The sequence below is a fragment of the Schistocerca gregaria genome, chromosome 6 (genome assembly GCF_023897955.1).
Source record: "Schistocerca gregaria isolate iqSchGreg1 chromosome 6, iqSchGreg1.2, whole genome shotgun sequence".
Lineage (NCBI taxonomy): Eukaryota > Metazoa > Arthropoda > Insecta > Orthoptera > Acrididae > Schistocerca > Schistocerca gregaria.
The window spans coordinates 352958964-352982658 of NC_064925.1; the positions used below are offsets into that span (position 1 = coordinate 352958964).

Sequence of the window (23695 nt, forward strand, 5' to 3'; positions counted from 1 at the left end):
AACGCACACAGGCATTCATGGTTAGCTCTAGCCGTCTTTTGTTTTCACTACTCATGCCTTGTTGAATCACATCACAATAGTGGAGGTTCGGTAGAACGAGTGCTTGCACGAGCTGGCGTTTCAAGTCCTGTGGGAATATGTTCCGAAACTTTTTGAGAGCATAGAGACAAGCAGACGTCTTTCGGCACACTGCGACTGTATTCTCCGCCCAGTTGAGATGCTCGTCCAAAGTTACACCCAAGTTCTTCACTGTTTTCTGATATGGTATTGGAGTACCTTCGAGCAGAATAGGAGGTAGCCGTTGGCGGAAATCTGAACTTATTAATTTCTGATGGGCTATTAAGATTACTTGCGTCTTTTTTGCATTTAATTTAAGCCCCAGATTTTTCGCCCATGTCACTACTGAAGACAGATCATCATTCATCAGAGCGATTGCAGTGTTTACGTCTTCAGGTCTGACGCTTAGGTAGAGCTGGAGGTCGTCGGCATAGAAATGATGTTTACAGGAGGACAAAACCGACGAAATATCGTTGACATATAAAGAAAACAAAAGTTGTCCTAAGACTGATCCTTGTGGCACTCCCGAAGAAACATGTTTCCAGGAAGATTTTTCATTTGCGCAGACAACACATTGTTGTCTGTCTTTTAAGTAGCTTTCAAACCATCTCATTGCACTATCAGAGAAATTAAGCTGTTGCATTTTTCTGAGTAATATGTCAAAGTTAACAGTGTCAAAAGCTTTGCTGAAGTCCAGTAGCGTCAATATTGTTGCCTTTCGATTGTCGATGGCATATTTCAGGTCATCAGTTACTTTAATTAGAGCAGTGTTTGTGCTGTGATGTTTACGGAAACCGGATTGAAATTTGTCATATAGACTGAATTCATGCAAGTGTTCAGTGATTTGGTAATGAACAATATATTCCAGTGCTTTGGAAACAGCAGGCAGTATGCTAATTGGTCGGTAATCAGTAGGCAGTTGCGGGTTTTCGACCTTAGGGATGGGTCGAATTATACTTCTTTTCCATGCAGTGGGGTATATTCCGTTCACGAGGGAAAAATTAAATATGTCAGTTAAGACAGGTACTAAGATATCGGCAACATTCTTAATCATGGCTATACCGATACTGTCGTTGCCTATTGCATCAGAAGAGATTCTCATTATTGCTTTTCTTGCCGTATTTGTTGTTACATGTTTTAGATGGAAGGTATCGTTGTTAGTTATCCTGTTTGGAGATTCTTGTGGACGGTAATTATCAGCCGTGCTGGTATTCAGAGGTGCAGAGAAGAATTCATTTAATTCGTTAGCTGACACATGAAAAGTAGTTTCCGATTTTGCCTTTCCGACCCCCAAGCTACGGAGATTCTTCCATAGAGTCGTGGGTGTCAGATCGCTGCATACAAGGGAGCGAGCGTGCCTGATTTTGGCATTGCGAATGCATTGTTTCACTCTGTTCCGTAGCTTTCTATATTCTTCAAAACTTTCGGGTTTCGGATCTGCCTTGAAACGCCTGTGGGCAGCATCCCTATTAGTCATCATTTGACGTAATTCAGCTGTCAGCCATGGAGCAGGAGATTTTCTTACACGGACTGTGCGCACAGGTGCATGTTTGTCATAGAGGGCAGTGAGTTTATCACCAAGTTCATTAATTTTGCCGTCGATTGTAGGTTCTCTGATTATTTGATGCCTTGAGATTTCTGAGCAATCGGCTGTTAGAGCGTCAAGGTCAATACGTTTCATGTTCCTACAAGTTATGTAACGCGATTTGATCCTTGGGGGCTGCACAGAGTAGGCCAGGAATATTACATCATGTGCTGAGAGGCCAGGGGCCGATGATTGACCAACATCTCTTACTTTGTCAGTCTGTTTCGTTGCTATCACGTCTATAAGAGTATGACTGTGCGCCGTATGGTGTGTAGGTTGCAATGGAAGAATGTTCATGCTATTGCAACTAAACAATCTTCTTAGGTTTATTGCGGAGGGAGTGTCTCTTAGCAGGTCTATGTTCAAGTCACCCATTACGATGACATGTTCGTATTGACACTGAAGTGAATGTAATTCCGACTGGAAGGAACTCATTGAGCTTATTTTTGGCGGCTTGTACACGACGCCAGTCAAGAATTTCCGACTTTGTATATTTATTTCAATGAACATGAATTCAGCCTCTTTTTCTTCAGCAGGATTTGACGTACATAAGACTTTCGCTTTGAGATCTGTTCGTATATATGCGCCGACCCCGCCACCTCGGTTTTTTGATCTGTCTCCCCTGGGAGATGAATAGATGCAGAGGATATGTGTGGTTTCAACCACGTTTCGGATAAGAGGATTACGTGGTAGTTTAGTTGGTGGAAGAGGAGGCTAAGTTCTTCGTAATGCGCAGGTAAAGACTGAATGTTGCAGTGAGCTGCTAAAACCTCGGACGCGTTCCGCTGAGCAGCCTGGAGTAGGGTGGCAGACTGGTTTGTCCCTTTGTTAGGCACTACCTGCCGCGAGGGGCACTGACCGGTGTTTCCGCCAAGTGACATATTACAGGGGTGTCCGAGATTTTGCGCGCCCTGTTTGTGACTCCGCGAGAGCCGAAAGAAAAGCGACTGCAAGAGATTTCCTGAGGTTGCGGGAGTATAGAAAATGGATTAGTGGTATTCGGTGCAGGGAGAATATGACCAAAATGGTGACAGCTGTGTGTCACTGAGTATCCTATGTCGTAAGAGGAAAAATGTAATTAGAGTATTTGAAACAGCTTAGGGTGGAAATAAGGGAAAGAGGAGTGATTTAAGAGGCCGATGCTGCCAGCAGAGAGAAGTAAGCTTAATATTTAATAGAGTATCGTAGGAAGCTAGAATTAAATTGAAATTTGCTAAAGTGATACTGATAGTGATTTTTGTTATGAACAATTTAAACCGAAGAGATGGTTGACTAATGAACTAAAGGAGAGACTAATAATTGCAATAGAACTATTACAGAATGGAAGAGAATAAACTGAGAAAATGAAAAAAGTATTAGCAGTAACTAAAACTAAGCAATGGCTACAGCTAAAGACACAAAAAAATAGTAAAAAGTTAATACAGTTACAAAAACAATTAGTTGAAGGTACAAATAATTAAAAAGTTAATACAGTTACAAGAACAATTAGTTGAAAGTACAAATAATTAAAAAGATAATACAATTACAAGACTATATCTGAGTATAGGACTGTTAAGATTTGCAAATGGTGTTAAGTTTGACTTTTGGCTCGAGTAGGTTCACTTAATACTATTTAGTTCTGTCATGTTTGTGACTGTCTTCTTTCCAGCTGCAGTCTTAATGATTACTCTGCCATCCAGAGTCCACACATTCTGAAGACCGAAATGGGATATGGCACTGTTTAAAATCTTTAGCCGCTCGTGTGTCAGATCTTCCCTTATTGTAATCCCTGTCCTTGCTAACTTCTTCTTCTGGGTAAAGATCTCAGCCCTTTTTCGGTACGACACAAATTTAATTATTATTGGACGAGGTTTGGTAGCACCTGGTAGTTTTCGTCCCACCCGGTGGCTCCTGTCAATGTCTGCCTTGGTCACTTCGACGCCTAATTTTTCACTCGCAACCTGTATAAGCAGGTTGTCCGTGTCTTCTTCTTTAGTTTCTGCTACTCCAAAAAGTCGTAGACTATTTCGCCTTTGGTACTGTTCTAGCTCGTCTGTGGCGGCAGATAGTTTCACTTCCAACTCTCGTGCCTTTTTCTCGTATTCAGACACAGACATTTTTAGTGCTGTAATTTCGGCAGTATTGGCCTCAACAGTTTCACGCATTTTGGCCAATACTGCTGCCGTTACAGTATCTGATATGGTGCCTGCTATCAGATCGAGATTGTTTTTATCGCGAAGCGCAGCGTTTACCTCAGAGCGAACCAGCTCCGCTATACCGGGAGCCGCGGCCGCACCTTCCGCCAGGAGCAGGCCCGCCGCACCTGCTGCTTCCCCGCTGCTGGACGCGCTGCTGTTGATTCTTCTGTTTACCATTTTCTCGCAGATATTGGCGGAGCACAGAAAAAAAATAGCACTACTACACAGAGCACTGTTGTTTACACGATTTCCACTTGTACTAGACAACACCACCTGCGAGAAACACCTTCGAATTCGACTAAATTTCGCGAGCCGAACTTAACACGTGTTACACTGCAGCCGCCATGAGTACACCTTGGTATATCATCGCTAGTTATCATCACTAGTCTCACTGAACTCTTCTGAATTCTACATGTCATGTGTGGTCTGGCGTCTCCTTACCAGCAACAGGTCCCAGGTTCAAACTAGTTAATTCCCTAAAACACACGCTCAGAGCGTCGTTGCGCGAAAGTGGTAGGGAGACACGATATAGAACAAACAGACACCACCATGAATGTTTAGCAGTTGTCCAATCGTTGAATACAACATGGGATATTAGCAGCGATGGCTAACAGCTAACCCCTCATTCCTTTTCCTTGGTCACTTACAGGTCATCAAATCCACTTATACTCCTCTTCACGGACAAAAAAAAGAAGAAATTGCACAGGGATCGGTTATGTGAGTAAGATACATGAGGTGAGAGAAACATGCAGTATGTACGGAAACTTATAACGATTAGACAATTGTGAGAGCAGGAGCATTGTCATGATGGAAAATCCAGTCCCCTATCTTCTACAGGTAGGGCGTTTTCTGTGTATAGCACGGTGTATTCTTGTCAGAACCAAACAGAAAATTTTAGTAACAGTCTGACCTAGTGAAGCCGCCCGGATAGCCGCGCTCGTCAGCACGTCGCTTTCGGGATTCTGGGTGGCGTACCGGCCCCGGACCGAATTCACCCCACGGATTATTGACTAGGCGTGCCGGCGAGCCTGGATGTGGTTATCTGACGGTTTCCCACATCTGACTACGTGGATACCGGGCTGGTACCTCCCCCCCCCCCCCTACAAACATCTCTAAAACGTTCTCAACACTTTGAGGTGGGAAAACGCTAGATGCTGTTACCGTCCGAAGGGGCAGGGAAGGGAGGGGGCGGCGGTGGGGCGGAAGAGTTGGCGACGTTTAGGGCATCTAGACACCGTCCAACACCAACACCAAATGGAGATTAACATGGTCCCGTCGGATCATGGGATGACTCCAAGGGGAGAAAGAGGTGTCGGTCATAGAAAAAGGAATTCTGAAAGCAGTATCCCCGTAAAAATGAGAGAAAGGGACAGATTTTTGAATTCGCTTGGCAAGATGTTTTGAGCGAGTCGTCAATGACGTCTTCCATTAGCCAGATTTTGTCTGATTTCCGAATGTTATGCCTCGCCTCGGTACGTTTAGAGCCGTCTTCCCAGATCACTGCATGCGTCCATTCGATGCTCTACTCACTGGTCATTCAGAATCCACGGCTAAAATTTCGCAGTGATCCGTCCTCTTTGCAAGTGTCCGGTTAGATTTCACCGAACCGTGTTTCAATATAATCCAGTCCGTCGTCGAAACAGAAGTTCACAAATTTTCTTTGCTTTTTTCACCGCTTGGAGTAATGACAGGCTTCCAGAACGAGATTTGTTTTACGGGAGTGCTTTTTCCTTAACTCGTGGTATGTCTTTGAGGTAAGCTTCTTTATAAAGACTTAAAAAGGCGCAAGGATTCTCTAACTAATAGACACATTTACTTTTTTCGCCCAAATTTCAAAAAAATTCATCCGTGTTCTTTTTCATTCAATAACGATTATTCGCTTCGTTAGAGATTTTCGGGAAGTATCGAGATTTTAAACTGCTTGGCTTCATATTTTGATGCTGACTGAAGCAACGGGTGTTCGGAGGTAGTCGATATACACTCCTGGAAATTGAAATAAGGACGCCGTGAATTCATTGTCCCAGGAAGGGGAAAATTTTATTGACACATTCCTGGGGTCAGATACATCACATGATCACACTGATCGAACCACAGGCACATAGACACAGGCAACAGAGCATGCACAATATCGGCACTAGTACAGTGCATATCCACCTTTCGCAGCAATGCAGGCTGCTATTCTCCCATGGAGACGATCGTAGAGATGCTGGATGTAGTCCTGTGGAACAGCTTGCCATGCCATTTCCACCAGGTGCCCCAGTTGGACCAGCGTTCGTGCTGGACGTGCAGACCGCATGAGACGACGCTTCATCCAGTCCCAAACATGCTCAATGGGGGACAGATCCGGAGATCTTGCTGGCCAGGGTAGTTGACTTACACCTTCTAGAGCACGTTGGGTGGCACGGGATATATGCGGACGTGCATTGTCCTGTTGGAACAGCAAATTCTCTTGCCGGTCTAGGAATGGTAGAACGATGGGTTCGATGACGGTTTTGATGTACCGTCCACTATTCAGTGTCCCCTCGACGATCACCAGAGGTGTACGGCCTGTGTAGGTGATCGCTCCCCACACCATGATGCCGGGTGTTGGCCCTGTGTGCCTCGGTCGTATGCAGTCCTGATTGTGGCGCTCACCTGCCAAACACGCATACGACCATCATTGGCACCAAGGCAGAAGCGACTCTCATCGCTGAAGACGACACGTCTCCATTCGTCCCTCCATTCACGCCTGTCGCGACACCACTGGAGGCGGGCTGCACGATATTGGGGCGTGCGCGGAAGACGGCCCAACGGTGTGCGGAACCGTAGCCCAGCTTCATGGAGACGGTTGCGAATGGTCCTCGCCGATACCCCAGGAGCAACAGTGTCCCTAATTTGCTGGAAAGTGGCGGTGCGGTCCCCTACGGCACTGCGTAGGATCCTACGGTCTTGGCGTGCATCCGTGCGTCGCTGCGGTCCGGTCCCAGGTCGACGGGCACGTGCACCTTCCGCCGACCACTGGCGACAACATCGATGTACTGTGGAGACCTCACGCCCCACGTGTTGAGCAATTCGGCGGTACGTCCACCCGGCCACCCGCATGCCTACTATACGCCCTCGCTCAAAGTCCGTCAACTGCACATACGGTTCACGTCCACGCTGTCGCGGCATGCTACCAGTGTTAAAGACTGCGGTTGAGCTCCGTATGCCACGGCAAACTGGCTGACACTGACGGCGGCAGTGCACAAATGCTGCGCAGCTAGCGCCATTCGACGGCCAACACCGCGGTTCCTGGTGTGTCCGCTGGGCCGTGCGTGTGATCATTGCTTGTACAGCCCTCTCACAGTGTCCGGAGCAAGTATGGTGGGTCTGACACACCGGTGTCAATGTGTTCTTTTTTCCATTTCCAGGAGTGTATTTTACTATTAGTAAAAACATGTGTGAGTACTAATAACTTGAACGCAGGAAGAATGTTGCCACTGCCTTGGTTGCAGTTCTTGTAAATAGTCGCTGTGACACAGCACTACTGTTACGAAGCCGTTCTCTAAACTGTACTACGCTACTAAGTTCTGTCCATTTCAAGAAATTCTTCCCAGTTAAAATACGTTACGGTTCAATAAAACTATTCATAATTAAGAATAAAGTTCAAAAGTCTTTCTGTGCTTCTACGTTATTGTTTCGTCTTGCGAGCTGCAACATTTTTCATTTTCTGTAATACCTTCCAGTCAACCGATCTTGTAATTACAGATTTTTTTGTAGCTAACAGCACAGGGGGCGAGGAACGGGGAAACTATACTATACCCAGTGTGTGTGTGTGTGTATCTATGTGTCGTTGGAGTTCAAGGGCGCTTACACGTATTAAAGGAAACCAATAATACAGCAGCCAGCACGCCCGGATAGCCGAGCGATCTAACGTGCTGCTTCCTGGGCGTAAAGGCATGCCGGTCCAGGGCATGAGTCCGCCTGGAGCATTAGTGTCGAGGTACGGTCACAGAGCACAGAAGGATATAGAGCGGCCTTCGGCCGGCGCGCCATGTGCCAGGTAACTCCGCCTCCCTGGGCACCTACCGGGCTGGGGCCTTGCGCTGCCGTTCCCGCCTGGGTACCGTCAATTCCTTCCTTTATGCGAACAGGTATCCAGTCTAGAGCTGTTCGATGTTCAGTCCAGTGTTGGGTGTATCGTCGGATACCAGTTGTTATTGTGTGAGATTTTGCTGTTGTGCGCGAATATTTTCCTGCATTCGAATGGGTATGCATGTGGCGTACGGTTGTAATAACCGTAGCAGCTCATTTGCTTAGCAGGAGTGTGGCAGATGCACTAAAATATTGTAAAATGAAAGGCATTCCAGGCTTCGAAGGCTGTGATAGAACTATAAAATTCGTAAATATTTTTAATGATTTATTTGTTGTACTAAATTCCAGAACTATTAGAGAAAAATATTTAAAACAAGCAATCAATGAAAATAATGAATTTGATGTTTGTCTAACTTTAGAGAGAGACCAGAAACTTACATTCTGCAACTAAAAGAAGAAAACGGCATATTAGTACTAAATGGTCCCCCAAAACTGGTTATATGGCTTTTCTGATATGCATCAACAGCATTTGCAGAATGTGTGTCAGACTTGTAAACGAGCAGAAGTTGCTGAAATATATACTCATGTATAAAATAAGTCAAGACCATTTGGAGAGATTGTTCTGCTATATCAGAAGGAGAGGAGGAACAACGACAACCCAAATGCTTACGAGTTTTGCCACTTGTTCAGGAAAATTATTGTGCGTAAGCAGTTGCATGAAAGTGATGTTAGCAGTGGAAATGTAATAGCACATGAGAAAATTGACTTTTTGGGTCTTGGAATTAGAACTAAATTAAGCAGTGAAGATAAAATAAATGTGTCTACGCCTAAATCAAGCTTGTTGGACGCAGAAGTTTCAAGGGGAAGTGATCAAGAAGATGAACCCTTCTTACCAATGGAGCCAGTTTTTTCCACGTTAAGTATGACTGTCTCCCCCATGAACCATGGAACTTGTCGTTGGTGGCGAGGCTTGCGTGTCTCAGCGATACAGATGGCCGTACCGTAGGTGCAACCACTACGGAGGGGTATCTGTTGAGAGGCAAGACAAACGTGTGGTTCCTGAAGAGGGGCAGCAGCTTTTTCAGTTGTTGCAGGTGCAACAGTCTGGATGATTGACTGATCTGGCCTTGTAACATTAACCAAAACGGCCTTGCTCTGCTGGTACTGCGAACGGCTGAAATCAAGGGGAAACTACAGCCGTAGTTTTTCCCGAGGGCATGCAGCTTTACTGTGTGGTTAAATCATGATGGCGTCCTCTTGGGTAAAATATTCTGGAGGTAAAATAGTCCCCCATTCGGATCACCGGGCGGGGACTACTCAAGAGGACGTCGTTATCAGGAGAAAGAAAACTGGTGTTCTACGGATCGGAGCGTATAATGTCTGATCCCTTAATCGGGCAGGTGGGTTAGAAAATTTAAAAAGGGAAATGGATAGGTTAAAGCTAGATATAGTGGGAATTAGTGAAGTTCGGTGGCAGGAGGGACAAGCCTTTTGGTCAGGTGGATACAGGGTTATAAATACAAAATCACATAGGGGTAATGCAGGAGTAGGTTTAACAATGAATAAAAAAATAGGAGTGCGGGTAAGCTACTACAAACAGCATAGTGAACGCATTATTGTGGCTAAGGTAGATACGAAGCCCATGCCTACCACAATAGTACAAGTTTATATGCCCACTAGCTCTGCTGATGATGAAGAAATTGATGAAACGTATGATGAGATAAAAGAAATTATTCAAGTAGTGAAGGGAGACGAAAATTTAATAGTCGTGGGTGACTGGAATTCGAGGGTAGGGAAGGGAGAGAGGGAAACATAATGGGTGAATATGGATTGGGGGAGAAAAAAGAAAGAGGAAGCTGTCTGGTAGAAGTTTGCACAGAGCATAACTTAATCATATCTAACACTAGGTTCAAGAATCATAAAAGAAGGTTGTATACATGGAAGAATCCTGCAGATACTAGAAGGTATCAGATAGATTATATAGTGGTAAGGCAGAGATTCAGGAACCAGGTTTTAAGTTGTAAGACATTTACAGGGGCAGATCTGGACTCTGACCACAATCTATTGGTTATGGACTGTAGATTAAAACTAAAGAAACTGCAAAAAGGTGGGAATTTAAGGAGATGGGACCTTGATAAACTGACTAAACCAGCGGTTGTACAGAGTTACAGGGAGAGCATAAGGGAACAATTGGCAGGAATGGGGAAAGAAATACAGTAGAAGAAGAATCGGTAGCTCTGAGGGATGAAGTAGTGAAGTCAGCGGAGGATAAAGTAGATAAAAGACGAGCGCTAGTAGAAATCCTCCGGTAACAGAAGAAATATTGAATTTAATTGATGAAAGGAGAAAATATAAAAACGCAGTAAATAAAGCAATAAAGCAATACAAACGTCTCAAATATGAGATGGACAGGAAGTGCAAAATGGCTAAGCAGGGATGGGTAGAGGACAAATGTAAGGACGTAGAGGCTTACCTCACTAGGGGCAAGATAGATACTGCCCACAGGAAAATTAAAGAGACCATTGCAGAAAAGAGAGCCACTTGTATGAATATCAAGACCTCAGATGGAAACCCAGTTCTTAGCAAAGAAGGGAAAGCAGAAAGGTGGAATGATATAGAGGGTCTATACAAGGGCGATGTACTTGAAGACGATATTGTGGAAAAGGAACAGGATGTAGATGAAGATGAAATTGGAGATATGATATTGCGTGAAGCGTTTGACAGAGCTCAGAAGGACCCGAGTCGAAACAAGGCCCCGGGAGTAGACAGCATTTCATTGGGACTACTGACGGCCTTGGGAGAGCAAGTCCTGACAAAACTCTACCATCGGGCGAGCAAAATGTATGAGAGAGGTGAAATATCCTCAGACTTCAAGAATAATATATTAATTCCAATCCCAAAGAAAGCAGGTGTTGACAGATGTGAAAATTACCGAATTGTCAGTTTAATAAGTCGCAGCTGCAAAATGCTAATGCGAATTCTGTACAGACGAATGGAAAAACTAGGAGAAGATCAGTTTGGATTCCGTAGAAATGTTGGAACACGTGAGGCAATACTCATCCTACGACTTATCTTAGAAAATAGATTAAGGTTAGGCAAACCTACGTTTTTAGCATTTGTAGACTTAGAGAAAGCTTTTGACAATGTTGACTGGAATACTCTCCTTCGAATTCTGAAGGTGGCAGCAGTAAAATGCAGGGAGCGATAGGCTATTTACAATTTGTACAGAAACCAGATGGCAGTTATAAGAGTCGAGTGCATGAAAGGGAAGCAGTGGTTGGGAAGGGAGGGAGTCAGGGTTATAGCCTCTCCCCGATGTTATTCAATGTGTATACTCAACAAGTAGTAAAGGAAACAAAAGAAAAATTCGGAGTAGGTATTAAAATCCATGGAGAAGAAATAAAAATTTTGAGGTTCGCCGATGACATTGTAATTCTGTCAGAGACAGCAGACGACTTGGAAGAGCAATTGAACGGAATGGACAATTTCTTCAAAGGAGAATATAAGATGAACAACAAAAGCAAAAGGATAATCGAATGTGGTCGAAGGTGATGCTGAGGGAATTATATTATGAAATGAGACACTTAAAAGTGGTAAAGGAGTTTTGCTATTTGGGGAGCAAAATAACTGATGATGGTCGAAGTAGAGAGGATACAAAATGTAGACCGGCTATGGCAAGGAAAGCGTTTCTGAAAAAGAGAAATTTGTTAACATCGAGTATAGATTTAAGTGTCAGGAAGTCGTTTCTGAAAGTATTTGTGTGGAGTGTTGCCATGTATGGAAGTGGAACATGGACGATAAAAAGTTTGGACAAGAAGCTTTCGAAATGAGGTGCTATAGAAGAATGCTGAAGATTAGATGGGTAGATCACATAACTAATGAGGAGGTATTGAATAGAATTGGGAAGAAGATGTGTTTGTGGCACAAGTTGAAAAGAAGAAGGGACCGGTTGGTAGGACATGTTCTGAGGCATCAAGGGATCACAAATTTAGCATTGGAGGGCAGCGTGGAGGGTAAAAATCGTAGAGGGAGACCAAGAGATGAATACACTAATCAGATTCTGAAGGATGTAGGTTGCAGTAAGTACTGGGAGATGAAGAAACTTACACAGGATAGAGTAGCATGGAGAGCTGCACCAAAACAGTCTCAGGACTGAACACCACAACAACAACAACAAATGTTTTACTAGCTGAGCCGTGCGTGGCTCGTGTTCGTGCCATTTCTTATTTTACATCTTGTTTTTTTATGGTATTGCCACCTCGTTATCTGAATTTTCAGTTACTGGTGTCGCCGAGTATCTGCCTTGCCTGCCCATGAGCGGCAGCAGCAGCGCTTATCGATATCAGCACTCCCGTATTATCTGTGCTGGGCTGCTATTACTTCCCGGTCGTCGTGTGTTGGGAGTTAGTTCGGACCTGGCAGTGTTTGAGTTATCACGTGGCACAACTTCAGTTTGGGCGTTGCAGCAGTGAGGTCCGGACCACCATGACTAGCCCGACGGTTGACGACACACATTGGAGTGGGGACGACTTTGGTTGGTCGTCGGTTAGTCGTCTTGCCGGACGACGTGTATTGACCGGCGATCGCTTATGGGCTGGCTGTGTGTGCCGACGCGTGATTCGTCCCTGTTATTCCACAGTCTCTGCCATTGGCATTGTCTTCTTCTTCGTGCAAGTGTTCGTGAAACTGTGTGTAGTTTGTGTGATTTCCACTGACAAGTTATTTTAAATGTTCTCGCTGTACTGGCTCTGAGCAGTCGGTTGGTTGGCGTGGAGCAGTGAGAAATTCTCGGCGGGGCGTAGTTTGGCCGGGGCCCACTGGCGGTCTCTACGCGACGTCGGAGAGTGTTACGCTGTTCCCTTTGCTACGAGGTCCGTGGTTCACCGACCCTGGACACGAAAGTTGAATTTTGATTTAACGTACCAGCAAGTCAAGACTGTTTACATTGTGCTTTCGTATGTCCATCCTTTTAGCAGGATGTCTCTGGGACGACGGCCGTTTACTATCTTGACAAAAAATATAAACAACTACAGGCGTCCTTATGATTTTATTTTATCTTGTCGCTACCAGTTTCGCCTGAATATGACGCGATGAAGCGTCAAAACTGGTAGCGACAAAATAAGATAAAATCATAAGGACGGCTGTAGGTGTTTTTATTTTTCGTCAAGATGTTCACATTGTGTCTTTTGTAGTTCGTTGTCGGCTGTTAGGATATTCCCGGGAACAACAACGTGGTTTTAAAGTTGGTGGAGTTTCCCTGTATTTGGTTATTTGAATTGAGACGTACCATCGGAATTTTCTGCCTTGTGGCCGTTAACGTTCCGGTTACCTGCCGTGGGCGTTGACGTATATTTCAGGCAGTGTAGTTTCCTCGTCGTGTTGTTGCTGGTCCAGCACGGTGTGTAATTTAACAGCTCCGTCTATGATTAGTTGTGGGCGCCAATATCTTCTACGTTGTTCCGTTGAACTCCCTGTTGTGTGCTGGTCGGGTGAAGTGGAAGTTATCTTGTCGGTGGCAGCACTGACTGTCAGTTGGTCGGGTTGTCGTCGGATCGTGAATGGTTGGCCCGACTGCCTGTCTCACCTAAGCGAGCCTTAGTGTTTGAATTACAGGCCAAGCCTCGAACATCTCGACGACCTTGTGTGTACTGCCTTTTTTAAAAAATATGTTCTTGTTGTTGGTACTTGTAGGGCTTCTAGCCGGTTTTGTGTTTTAAATTAGCGTTGTTTTACTCTTAAGGCCTTCAGCCTAGTTTAAAGCACTGTTTCACGTAAACCCTTTGGCACTAAATTTTTATTTTTTATTTTTAAGTCTTTGGCGTTCAGCCGATTTGAATTTACCTTGTTTACTTGAACCTATTGAATTTTTAAGCCTTCGGCCTTCAGCCGATTTAAATTTAAGTGATTTATTTCACCCTAACTAAAGAACTGTTTTATGATAAGACTTACCTTTAAATTTCTGATCATGCTTGCGTTTTAAGTTATTGGGCTTCAGCCGCTTTAAATAAAGTGGCTTTCAGCCTGTAATTAAATCTCAAAGATTAAAGCTGTGTGGTTAAAAAACTTTCTTGGGCTCCTATAATGTTTTGTGAAACAATAAAGTTGATTGTTCGAGTGTAACTGACAGCCCCTTATTTTGGCCCCTTTCCACGATTTATTCTACCTGTCCTGTCCTGTGGGTAAGCAGGGCATATCACTAGGTAAAATATCCCTTGGTTGCTAGTATTTGTTTACGTATGTGACATATGTTTCATTTCAACTTTTGCCTTTTGAATATGGAAATTGCACCAGATGGGACTCTAATACAGTCTCAAAGGGCAGAATATCTCCCGTGTTAGCAGTGAAACTGCGACTGTGAAGGAGAAGCCTAAAAAAGAAAAAAGCAGCAGGTGAAAACGGCTCGCGGGGAATTTGAGAAATTTCAAACTCATGGAGGGTATGGCAAAAGTTGTTATGAGATGCGACACAACAGGTAGGAGCCTGGGTACTCACTGCGTCGTCGCGGTCGAGCGCGTGGTAGGCGACGCGGTAGCCGAGCAGGCCCGAGTGCTCGCGGCTCTGCCACGAGACGAGCACGCTGAAGGGCTGGATGTCCTGGATGGCCAGCTTGAGCACCAGCGGCGTCGAGCAGAAGCGCGGCGGCTCCAGCTCCATGAAGACGAGCCCGCGCAGCTCGGGCGGCTGCTCGCAGCGCAGCGAGCGCGTCGTCACGCCCACCAGCTTCTGGTGGTCGCGCAGCCACTGCCACATCTCCTGCGACTCGCAGCCGCAGTGCAGCGGGTTCTCTGCGGGCAGACGCGGCGCAGGAGCGTGTAGCAGACAATTTGCAGCAATTCAGTCTTCAAGATTTTTTTTTTGTGGCCTTTAGAGTTAGTACTCCATTTGGCTATGGAGAACATACAGTGTAACTGTTATTGAACTATATGAAATAAAATCGTCATAACGTCTGAACGGTTTGCTTAGAACGTTCAAACTGCACGGTTGGCCGCGGGGCATGATGAAAACTAGTGTCCACATGTATCGTTTGGCTTAGCGACGAAGCCCACATTCATTTGGATGGGTTCGTCAATAAGCAAATTGCCACATTTGGGGGACTGAGAATCCGCATTTCCGGCCGAGAAGTTTGTTCACCCCCAACGGATGACTGGTAGGCAATGTTCAGTCATGGAACAATCAGTGCGATATTCCTTGATGGCACTCTGACTACCGATCGGTACGTGAAGGTATCAGAAGATTCCAGGTTCGAATCCTGGCAGGGTCGCCATATGAAACGTCCCCTTAGAATAATTATATAAGACTGGTCTATATGAAACGTCCCCTTTAGAAAAATTATACACGACTGTGCTTAAACTGACACACAATATTTTTAGCGCAACGCAATCTGACTTTCAATAATCCCTACAAAAGAATGGACCTGACTAACATTAACCTATACCTTTCACAAATCACTTACCTTACAAAAAAATCTTCGTTACTCGAACTACTGCAATACAGCGAGCACCACTACTGCCAGCTAAATAAAAAATTCAAACTACGGAAGGCACTAACTACTGATAGGTATAGTTAGCAAATGAAAGATTTTAATAGAGAACAAACAGTGTATTTACCTTAATAGTCAAAATATATATAATAGTTCACGACATCCAGTCTTACAAATTATAAAACTCCGCCATCTCTCTCCCCACGTCCACCACTGCTGGCGGCTCACCTCCAACTGCGCAACGTTACGCACGGTTAGCATCCAGCTGCCGCTGCCCACACTACAATGGCGAGTATTACGACAATGCCAGCCAGCCACAGACTGCACGCGGCACAGCCAGTGATTTTCATACACGTGGCGGCGGCGTTACCAATAAAAAAAACCTAAACAGCCTACTTAAAGTTTCACCTTCATTATCCAAAGTGACCTTGATTTCGACAAGATGTGGTTCGTACAAGACGGAGTACGATCCGATCGAAGCAGGAGAGTGTCTGATGTCCTGGAGGAGCACTCTGGAGACCGCATTCTGGCTCCACTGGCAGAGCCCTCGATTGGCCAGCATATTCTCCGGATCTGAACACATGCGACCTCCTTTTGTGTGGCGTTATTATAGACGAGGTGTACAGCTTTAATCCCGAAACCATTGGTGACCTGAAAACAGCCATTCAGGGGGTCATCGACAGCATCGATGTTCTGACTCTTTAGTGAGTCATGCAGAATATCGCTACTCGCCTGCGCTACATCACCCCCAATGATAGCAGACATATCGAACCAGTCATAACCTGAATCCTAATATCTGTAGTGACGTTTACATATCGAATAAAGTGTGTGTTAGCCGTAGTTTGTTAATAATTTACGTTTCTGACTCATATCGTTCAATAATTGCCAACCTATATCTCTATACAGAATACATAAATAAGTAAACGCATAATGAGATTTTCACTCTGCAGCGGAGTGTGCGCTGATATGAAACTTCATGGCAGATTAAAACTGTGTGCCCGACCGAGACTCGAACTCGGAACCTTTGCCTTTCGCAGGCAAGTGCTCTACCAACTGAGCTACCGAAGCACGACTCACGTCCGGTACTCACAGCTTTACTTCTGCCTGTATCCGTCTCCTACCTTCCAAACTTTACAGAAGCTCTTCTGCGAAACTTGCAGAACTAGCACTCCTGAAAGAAAGGATACTGCGGAGACATGGCTTAGCCACAGCCTGGGGGATGTTTCCAGAATGAGATTTTCACTCTGCAGCGGAGTAGAGCACTTGCCCGCGGAAGGCAAAGGTTCCGAGTTCGAGTCTCGGTCGGGCACACAGTTTTAATCTGCCAGGAAGTTTCAAGTAAATGCATGTTTACAGAACTCAGAGCTCAATCCGTCATTTCCTTCCACAGCTAATGTTTAATAAACAGAATGATAAGTAAACTCCAGATATTGATGTTACAATTCATACTAATTCTTAAGTTTAATAGTAAGTTATACAGATAAATGAAACTTTGGGTCCTACAGATTTTCTCCTACACTCGTAAAATAACTGACAATCGATTTATACAGGCGAATGTCTTTATAAATCAAAAGAACAGAAGCTGTTAGAGGGAGGAGGTAACCCGTATTCATCAAAGTAGTCATAAATTCCGATCGCTTATTGCCAAATTTGAAACACGAAAACAAGATGTAGTTTACACAGCTTCTGACTCGAATCACACCCACATGCGGATTAATCGTAAATATTGTTTGTAATACAAATGTATAGGAAAAGAGGCATGGCGGTGATGGTAAGTTCCCATGGGAGCTAACTGCTGAAATCATCGGTCCCTAGGTTTACACACTACTTAATGTAACACAAAGTAACTTACGCTAAGGACAGCACCCGCATCCATGACCTAGGGAGGACTTGAAACTGACGGGGTGAGCCGCGCGAACCATGGCAAGGCGCCCTAGTCTACGCTGCTACCCTGCGCGCCAAAAAAAAAAAAAAAAAAAAAATTGGTTCAAATGGCTCTGAGCACTATGGGACTTAACATCTGAGGTCCTCATTCCCCTAGAACTTAGAACTACTTAAACCTAACTAACCTAAGTACATCACACACAGCCGGCCGCGGTGGTCTCGCGGTTCTAGGCGCGCAGTCGGGAACCGTGCGACTGCTACGGTCGCAGTTTCGAATCCTGCCTCGGGCATGGATGTGTGTGATGTCCTTAGGTTAGTTAGGTTTAAGTAGTTCTAAGTTCTAGGGGACTGATGACCACAGCAGTTGAGTCCCATAGTGCTCAGAGCCATTTGAACATCACACACATCCATGTCAGAGGCAGGATTCGAACCTGCGACAGTAGCAGCCGCGTGGTTCCGGACTGAAGCGCCTAGAACCGCTCGGCCACAACGGCCGGCAGGAAAAAGAGGCATGTTTAAGGCGGAGTTGAATGACAGTGGATATCGTAGTTTGGACCAAATCTCAACCTTATAGTAATTTCAAGCTGTAATGCAACATAATATTCATCTTTTGTTTGTTGCAAGATATTGCACGCGTCTTGCAGTTGCTATTCTCTATAGTTTTTGACTTCAAGTAAGTAGCCTGCATCGAGAACAGTTCCTTTATATGGAGCTTGCTTCGCTAGGACATTAACTCCCTAATATACCGTATGCCAGCGTGGAATTGCACCCACATCAAAATTATTGTCTACCCTCTCTGTTTACCGCGAATATATTGAGCATCACATCCTATATATAACATTTGGTTGTTATGTTCCAACTCTGGTGTTGAATACTTTTAAGAACACACTGAGATTTGGGAATGATTAATTTTTTTTAAGAGGAAGTTTAAGATACAAACTTAATTTATTCCAAAATTGCCAGTGTCCGCCGTAAAACCTGAAGCACTTTTGGGCAGATTGTAGGCTTTACTGATTTTGATCTGAGGGCATAGAAAAGCACATTCGGTATACTCCTCCTGTGGAATTTTGGACCCATTAGTATATATACAGATATAACCAGGCCACAGACTTTCACTGAGGCAATTAAATGTCGAATTTACGTTAACATTCAGCAAGCTTGTCATATTATAAGGAACTTGGAAGCTGAGTCCAACAAGATCATATTCAAATAAAGGCAAATATGAGGAACATGACATATAACTTATGACAGGATGCCAAGAGTCAAAGATTGTGCACATGGACGAGCTTTTAATTCTTTTTCAGTAATTGATAAATGCAGTCTATACTCTTATAAGCAGGACTTTCCACGTGGGCTATTTCTTGAATGACAGACAGTATGTGACGTCTAACATGTAGGGTACCTTTCTTGTCTCCACTAAGAGAACGTTTGTAGGCATGGAACCATGAATACAAGGCCGGTACGAATGGCTCTGAACTTATGAGTAATTTGGAGAAGTAAATCTTAGTCGCATTGCGATACACCATACAACAACAGTCCAGACAACATCCAATAATCTATTGGTACATTGTGAGTTAAATACTTTGATGAACTACCCACCACACTTGGTATATCTTCGGTAGCCCTTATAATCTAGAAGGATAAGCTTCGGTTTTACATAGATATTTTTTATCCTCTGCAAGAATGGAAGAATTTTTTATGAACCGATTGGTAGCTCCTAAACTTTCATTGTAGGATCCTTTTGATGCCTTTATGTATAGAATAGCTATGCAGATTCATGTATAGGGAAGCTATAGAGATTCTGAAACACCACAGTAATTTTAACAGAAAAGAGGTAAGCTTGAAGCTGTACAAGATATGGCGGTCGATTTTACACCAATGATGTGATAATCCATTACCTTCAATCAAGAATAATGGAGTTAGTCAGAGATAGACTTACAGCCGGCCCCATGTGACGTATGTTGGTGCCCTCTATGTGCTCTCGCCGGGCAGCCAGTCATCGACTCACCTCGGAAGATGTTGCCCGTAGTTGGCAACGAAACGTCAGGAAGAAGTAGGTTTACAGATCGCCCACTCAGTCCGTAAGTTTTAACTAATGAAGACTCTGGCCGTGAAAGCCTACACGTTATGATTCCAGCAGGTCCTGTTTGATCCAATAATGATAAACAAGATGATATATGATTATGTTTCAGTGGTCACAATATCGAATCAAATTTACAGACAACTTACCAATGGCAGCCCATTTATCATTAGGATATTGCACCCATCGGGCCACGATGCATGCAGAGATTCGTTGTATTCTCTCATGACGCAAGCTGATCCACAACCATTATAACTGGTCTTTGGTATCCTAGATACTGGGACCGGGCCGGAACTGACGTCCGGGCCGGTCTCACAAATGTTCTACCAGGGACAGATGTGGAGATCTTGCTGGCCGTAAGAGTACCTCAGCATCACGCAGACAGTTCTTGGAGACACAAGGAATAGTGGATTGCCATTTTCCTGTTGAAAAATAGCGCCACGGTACTGTCATCTGAGAGTGTTGAGGATGCTGGATGTCCGCGGTGTAACGTTGTGGCGTTAGAGACCCTTCGATCACTACCAGCCCTGAGTTCATACCCTACCCTATAGTTCCCCACAACATGATGTCAGAAATAACGACGCTTAGCCGCTGCAAAACCCTGAAATAATGGGACCTGTGCCAAGGTCGCCGTCATCCTTGTCCCGGGGGAATGTAGAATCGCGATTGATTGCGGAACGCAGTGTGACAGCATTCATCAGCAGTGAACGCTTTTCGGTCACGGAACCACTCAAAACGCAGCCGTTTGTATCTTTGTGTTAACTGCAGCCTGCACGCCAAGCAGTAATTCCGTTTCCCGGCTGCAGCGCAGAATGTAGCATGGAGTCCATTACTTGTTCCCGAATGGCAGGTGCAGATGTCTAGGGGTTACGACATGCAAGTTGCACAGTGCGGCGATTCTCCCAAGTGGCCGTCAGACGTAATACACCAGAACATTGACGACATGTACACCCGCCGTCATATTCCCGAGCAGTCGAACATCGGACGACTGCCACATCCCAATGCATATCTCAAGTTTCGATCAGCCGGAAATATGAAGGGTCACAGTGAATCCCCTTTCAAACTATGTCCCTTGCTGGAAACGCTGCCTCATGCGGTTATTCGGCGTCTCCATGTCGCCCACAGTGATACATATAATCATCGCTGTTGGGACCCCTTGCATATCTTACCAACCCTGTCAACAATGCTAGACGCGGAACACACTAACGCGTTCTGGCGATCGTTCTGCCTGTCACGTAGAATTGCAACTCGAATCACTTACGTTTGAGCGGGTACCAGGTTACAGAGACATCCGATCATGTGTCCTTGTTGCTTCACTTTTCTTCGTCAAGAAGTGAATAACGATATTACTTTAATAAAAGAAAGGAACACTTCAGCAGGCTACATAAAATTTAAATGTGATATCATGTGAACTTCTAGGTCTATGGCCACGTGAGATCACACTAGGCTCCAGCATTTCTATGAAGGTGCGTCAACAATTCCTTTCAATACTGTAGACGTACTACACAACCTTAAATTCTTAAGAGCATTCACTGAAGTAAACTCTATAATTACAACACACAGTAAAAAAGGTTTTGCGTCACCTCGCTTCCGAGACTTCCGGAACCTATATAGAAAATTGGAATTGAGATCAACGTAAACATCATTACCGCCGTTTTTATTGATCATGAAACCATACATTACATGTTGTACCACCATTCAGCGACAACTTCAGAGGTGGTGGTCCAGATTGCTGCACACACCGGTACTTCTATTACCTAGTAGGACGTCCTCTAGCATTTGTGCATGCCTGTTTTCGTCGTGGCATACTGTACACAAGTTCAGCAAGGCACTGTGACTCCAGATTGTCCCACTACTCAACGGCGATTGGGCCTAGATACCTCACAGATATTGGCTGGTCACGTCGTCCATTAACAACACTTTTCAAACAATTCCAGGTATATCGATAGGGTTCAGGCCTGGGGAATATCCTGGCCACTCTACTTGAGCGATGTCGTTATCCTGAAGGAAGTCATTCACAAGATTTTCACGACGAGGGCGCGAATTGTCGTCCACGAAGACGAATGCCTCGCCAGTATGCTGCCGATATAGTTGCACTATCGGTCGGAGGATGGCATTCACGTATCGTACAATCGGCACCTTCCATGAACACCAGCGGCGTACGACGACCGGCCCCAAATAATGCCACCCCTAAGAACCAAAACAGGGAACCTCCATCTTGCTACACTCGTTGGACAGTGTGCCTCAGGCGTTCAGCCTGACTCGGTTGCCTCCAAACACGTCTCCGACGACTGTCTGGTTGAAGGCATATGCGACACTCATCGGTGAAGATAACGTGATGCCAACCCTGAGCCATCCAATCGGCATGTTTTTGGGTCCATCTGTACTGCGCTGCATAGTGTCGTGGCTGGAAAGATGGACCTCGCCGTGGACGTCGTGAGTGAAGTTGCGCATCAAGCACTTCTCGCACACAGTTTGCATTCTAACACGACGCCCTGTGTCTGCGCGAAAAGCATATTTCAACATATTGGCATTGCTATCGGGGTACCTCCGAGCTATATTCCGTAGGTAGCATCATCCACTGCATTAGTAATCCTTGGGCGTCCTAAGTGAGAGATGTCATTGACAGTTCCTGTCTCTCTGTACCTCCTCCATGTCCGAACAACATAACTTTGGTTCAGTCCGAGGCGCCTGGACACTTCCCTTGTTGAGAACACTTCCTGGCACAGAGTAACAATGCTGACGCGATCGATCCGTTGTTGGTTGGTTGTTTTTGGGGAAGGAGACCAGACAGCGAGGTCATTGGTCTCATCGGATTAGGGAAATACAGGGAAGGGTGTCGGCCGTGCCCTTTGAAAGGAACCATCCCGGCATTTACCTGGAGCGATTTAGGGAAATCACGGAAAAAATAAATCAGGATGGCCGGACGCGGGATTGAACCGTCTTGCTCCCAAATGCGAGTCCAGTGTGAACCGTTGTATTGACCGTCTAGGTATGGCTGAACTACAGGCAACACGAGTCGTGTACCTCCTAACTGGTGGAATGACGAACTGATTGGCTGTCGTACCCTCTTCATCTAATAGGCGCTGCCCATGCATGGTATTTTACATCTTTTTGGCGGATTTAGCGACATCTTTGGTCAAAGGGATTGTGAAAATGATTCTACATCCACAGTCAACGTCTGTCTTCAGACGATATGGGAACCGGGGTGGTGAAAAACTTTTTCTAATGTGTTTATTTGTGGTGTCTGTTCTTTAGTGGATTCAAAAGCAATTTTACTCTCTGTCCGTTCATCGTTAAAGAGAAAAAAACCCAGAGGACCTACCACGTATTTCGTAACGTCTGCACGTTATCGAGACCTCGTTGTATTGAATGTGATTCCCGCTATGGAATAGTGCAACTGTTCGTTTTCATGCAACATGAGGCAAAACATCACGTCGCTCACCCAGTGAAAGATATACTTAATGAATCCTTCCTCGAACTTGTTAACTCCAAAGTTGTTCCAAAGGTATGTACTGCAAGATAACCTTATCTGAAAACATGTGACTTTTGGTTCTGGAGATATCTAAAAGAATGCGTAACTGCCGCGAGGAGCTGTTGATCACGTCGCTTTACGGATGCAGTACCTCGTCGGTGTCTCTAGTGTTCTTATTGACCAAATTGTGTAACAGGCTGCTAAAAATAAAACTAACATTAAGCCTTTTTAACTTTTCTGACGTTTTCTGGCCATGTTCTTTTCGTAATGCTCTACATGTGGAAATATTTCTATTAGTTTTCTTGCATTTATAGCGCCAATATTTCACCTGGTGGCCAAAATTTGAACTAATGTTTACCAGCGTCAATTAGTTCGACATTGACACATTAGAATAACTACCGAGTTTCGTTGTCATACTATAATTACAGCCCACAGTGGTACTTTGTGAGTAGCTGCACTTTGATTATAGCCATTGTCAAACAGCAAAACAAATGCCGTCATCTTCTGCCAGCTTCAGATCTTTGTGTTCTCGCCTCATAATCACTTGGCCGGCAGTTGTGGCCGAGCGGTTTCAGGCGCTACAGTCTGGAATCGCGCGACCGCTACGGTCACAGGTTCGAATCCTGCCTCGGGCATAAATGTGTGTGATGTCCTTAGGTTAGTAAGGTTTAAGTAGTTCTACGTTCTAGGGGACTGATGACCTCTGTAGTTAAGTCCCATAGTGCTCAGAGCCATTTGAAACATTTTATAGTCACCTGACATAACGTCCTTTCTCCATGGGTTTCTACCAAGTTTCTCTTTCTTTCCTATCACTTGTCTCACGCTACCAGGGCCATAGCTCAAATTTACCTGACTGTGATTTATGTCTTCTACTCTACTTTACACAAGCGAATATTAACTGTAT

General features: G+C 44.8%; 1 protein-coding gene across 1 annotated transcript in view; it reads right to left on the reverse strand.

Annotated features, from left to right (window-relative positions):
• LOC126278882 (protein artichoke) overlaps nucleotides 1-23695 on the reverse strand; it is a 513902-nt gene that overhangs the window by 100191 nt on the left and 390016 nt on the right. Inside the window, exon 6 of the mRNA XM_049979157.1 lies at nucleotides 14365-14657. Coding sequence (XP_049835114.1) covers nucleotides 14365-14657 — 293 coding nt within the window. The remainder of the gene's footprint in view (nucleotides 1-14364; nucleotides 14658-23695) is intronic.